Here is a 4,328-nt window from a genome sequence, read left to right as displayed (position 1 = left end):
GAGTAATATTCCATTGTATAAATGTACCACAGTTTCTTAATCCAGTCATCTACCGATGGGCATTTCGGTTGTTTCCAAGTCTTGGCTATTGTGAATAGCGCTGCAGTAAACATAGGGGTACATATATTTTTTCGAATTAGCAAGTATTGACTTTTTTTTTAAAGCAGTTAATTAACTTGACTCAAATTCCAAACTCTGTCTCCAGGGGCCCTTTACTATACTCATTTACTGCTCTCAGATGATCCTCTGAAAATGCTGGGTTAATTTCTGCCCCTGGACCCTTAGAAAATTGTCTAACTTTTAGAGTTGACTGATGGCAATCTCACTAGATTATGCGAAAAGGTTTGTCATGTGTCCTTAAAATGTTCTGTACCCATTGATCTAATCATTCCTGTTATGTTATTCCATCAGAATTAAGGGACTGGCTTAGAGTCTGAAATACCCAAAACATGGCCAATTTTCATGGGTATTTTTTGTTTTTTTGTTTGTTTGTTTTTTGTTTTGCATGCAGGACTTTGTATCTCTAAGCCATGTGTGATCTCCTTATTGGAGCAAGGGAAAGAGCCTTGGGAGATGAAGAGTGAGATGACAGGAAGCCCATTCTCAGGTAAGTGTGGAAGAACCAGATAGAGGAATCCTTTCCAAGTAATGGCTCAGCCATTTTCAAAGGTGATCCTCCTCACTTACACGTTAGAAGTCTTTTCAAGCCTTCCAGGCCTGGGGGAAAAGCTGAAATGCTACTGCTTAGCTTGGACTTTCCAAATATATTCTCTTCTACTTGACTCTCAACTAATAACTCACTTTGCAAAAATCTTTATCCAACTCCTTTCCACCCCCTCTTTCTTTTTGCCATACAGATTTATATAAGCTTCTTGGTTTCTTAAATCTTTCTTAATAGAAAATTAGGTGCTGCTTGCAATTATAACATACTCTGCTGCTGTAAATCTTTGGTTTCCTGTTACAAATAAGAAAAATCCAAATTCTGCCAGCCCCTCGGTGATCCGTGATTTTCTACTTCTCCAGCCTTATCCTAATTCACTTTATAGCTTTTTCACTATACTTTAGTCCAGAGTTTTCTAAACTATGCGAGGTACTCAGGTGTTTTCAAGTACGTTACAGGTATGTTAAGATATGAGTCTCTCAGCTTTGGAGATGGGTCCAGTGTTCATAGCAGGCACATTTATTCCTTCTTCAAGATTTATAGTCTGGGTCACAAGGCAAGAAAGTTGCTTATGTGGCAGGAAATTAAAAGAAGGTTAATAATAGTGATGCCAACCCTCATATTACTATAAAAATAGTTTCTTCAAAAGCACACATGGCAAAATCCCCTTAAAATGTGGCCTGAGAAGTAAATAGGTAAATGAAAAAATTCCTTATCTGCAGTCTCAAGTTCCAGGATCTTTGAGAAATGAAGAGTTCACTATATGGAAGCACATGAAGATGGTTCACAGGTATATTATTTTCTGAGTATGAAAAGAGAACTCTAGGATCTCACCGAAACCCCAAGGGAAGTCACAAAGCAGAAGGAACTGCGGTTGCTGGGAATCTATAGAGATCTTTGAGCAGCAGTATGGATGCTATTGCTGTGATGATATTGGTATTTAAACAGTTAACCTAGCTGTTATGCAAATCAATTAGAAGTGAGACAGAATGAGGAAGGGAGCTTAATTTATAGTCTGTTAATTAATACAGGCATAAAATATTATTTCCTGGCAGACTACTTCTCTAGGACCTCATTATCCTATGGTTTAATTTTCTTAATCACCTGTTCATCTTCCTCTATGAACTCTCATTCTTTGGTCTTGTTGCAATTTTTCAGTTGACATGCCTGTATATAATAGATTTTGTGGGGATTCATTATTTTTAATCCCCTTTTCCATGTTTAATATTTCCTTTGTTATAGCCCATGAAAGGAAACATTTGCTTTTTTGATGTCTTTCAGATTGGGAATTTAGATATGAGACACAAGAATTATCTCTGAAGCCATTTATGTATGATGATGTGTTAATGGAGAGAATTACAAGCTATGGACTTGAGCATTCCACTTTCAGAGAAGATTGGAAAGGTGAAGATCTTGATGAAAGGCAGCTGGTAAGTCAAGAGACATTTATCAGGCAAGAAACACTAACTCATAAAAAAACCCTTACTAAAGAAATAGACCACAAATATAACAAATCTGGGAAATTTTTCTATCTAGACAATGCAGGAGAGAATGTTTATAATCACAAGTCTGATAAAATGAACTTTCCCCAAAATTCCATAGTGAAAAAACACAAGAGAGTCTACGGAGGAAAGAAACTTTTTAAATGTAATGAATGTGAGAAAACCTTCACCCAGAGGTCATCTCTTACTGTTCATCAGAGAATTCATACTGGTGAAAAGCCATATAAATGTAAGGAATGTGGGAAAGCTTTCAACCAGAGTCAGCACCTAGCTCAACATCACCGCATACATACTGGAGAGAAACTCTATGAATGTAAAGAATGTGGGAAAGCCTTCAGCCAAAATGTACACCTTATTCAGCATCAAAGAATTCATACTGGAGAAAAACCATATAAATGTAAGGAATGTAGAAAAGCCTTCAGCCAGCCTGCACACCTTGCTCAGCATCAGAGAATTCATACTGGGGAGAAGCCCTATGAATGTAAGGAATGTGGAAAGACCTTCAGTGATGGCTCATCCTTTGCACGACATCAAAGATGTCACACTGGCAAAAGACCCTATGAATGTATTGATAGGGGAAAGCCTTCAGGCAGAACACAGCCCTTATTCGTCACTGGAGATATTATCACATTGGATAGAAACCCTTTGATTGTGTTGATTGTGGGAAAGCCTTCAGTGATCACGTAGGCCTTATTCAACATAAGAGAATCCATACTGGAGAGAAACCCTACAGATGTAGCGTGTGTAGAAAAACCTTCAGCTACAGCTCATCCCTTATTGTACATCAGAGAATTCACACAGGAGAGAAACCTTATGAATGTGATATCTGTGGAAAAGCCTTTAGCCATCGTGCTTCACTCACTCAACATCAACGAGTGCATTCTGGAGAGAAACCTTATGAATGTAAGGAGTGCGGGAAAGGCTTTAGGCAGAGTATACACCTTTCTAGTCATCTGAGAATTCATACTGGTGAGAAACCCTATGAATGTAGGGAGTGTGGAAAAGGTTTTAGCATCAGTTCACAGCTGGCCACTCATCAGAGAATTCATACTGGAGAGAAACCTTATGAATGTAGGGAATGCGGTAAAGTCTTCAACCAGAGTGCGCACCTTGCACAACATCATAAAACTCATACTGGAGAGAAGCCTTATGAGTGTAAGGCATGTGGGAAAGCCTTCAGCCAGGCTACCTGCCTCATTCAACATCATAGAGTTCATACTGGAGAGAAACCCTATAAATGTGCTGAATGTGGAAAGGCCTTTGGTGATAGTTCATCCTGTGCTCAGCACCAGAGACTTCACACAGGCCAAAGACCTTTTGAATGTATTGAATGTGGGAAGGCATTTAGGACAAAATCATCCTTTATTTGTCATCAAAGATGTCACACTGGGGAGAAACCTTATGAGTGTAGTGCATGTGGCAAAGCCTTTAGCCATCGTCAATCCCTTACTGTTCATCAGAGAATCCATTCTGGGGAAAAACTGTATGAATGTAAGGAATGTAGAAAAACCTTTAGCCAGATTGGACACCTTAATCAACATAGAAGAATTCATACTGGAGAGAGGTCTTATGAATATAAGAAGTGTGTCAATGTCTTCAGACAAAGTGCACACCTTGCTTATCATCAGAAAATTCATGCCACAGAGTCAGCTCAGGCACCCAGCTCTTCCTCACCCCCTATGTCACCAAGGTCTGTGGATATATCTGCTAAATATTTTTGGAATTCATCCCCTTTCAAGTCTCATTGCCCTCGCTCAAAACACATTCCTTTCACCTGGACTATTCCAATTGTGTAAGAACTGGTTCCCTTGCATCATCTTGTTCCTTTCAAGTTCATTTTTCACACTGCTGCTACAGTGGTCTTTAAAAATTCTAACTGTATTACTCTCCTCTTAAACCCTGTAATGAAAGTTTAAACTAGTCAATGCACATAAAGTACTTAGTATAGTGCCTGACTCTGAGTACTTGTTTAATGTTAGGTCAGTATTTTTCAGTCTGTTTAAACATTCTTTTTAAACAATAAATTCTGGAAAGCAGTGTATCAGTGCTAGAATATCATAACAATTTTGGAACTGAAATTACATCTTATGGGGGTTGATGAGGATTAGCATTAGTATGTTTAAAGCTTAATATTATAATAAAGTAATACAGTGGCTTTCCCATGA

At 38.4% G+C, this 4,328-nt stretch overlaps 1 protein-coding gene across 1 annotated transcript in view; it reads left to right on the top strand.

Moving 5' to 3' along the window:
• The window catches only part of LOC109374338 (zinc finger protein 471-like), a 23,842-nt gene extending 19,514 nt beyond the window's left edge, over positions 1-4,328 (top strand). The window contains 3 exon segments of the mRNA XM_019628862.1: positions 512-607; positions 1,943-2,734; positions 2,737-4,328. Coding sequence (XP_019484407.1) covers positions 512-607; positions 1,943-2,734; positions 2,737-3,959 — 2,111 coding nt within the window. The 3' untranslated portion in view covers positions 3,960-4,328.

The sequence above is a fragment of the Hipposideros armiger genome, unplaced genomic scaffold, assembly GCF_001890085.2.
Source record: "Hipposideros armiger isolate ML-2016 unplaced genomic scaffold, ASM189008v1 scaffold_813, whole genome shotgun sequence".
NCBI classification, from domain to species: domain Eukaryota; kingdom Metazoa; phylum Chordata; class Mammalia; order Chiroptera; family Hipposideridae; genus Hipposideros; species Hipposideros armiger.
This window is presented reverse-complemented; position numbering and strand designations above follow the sequence as displayed.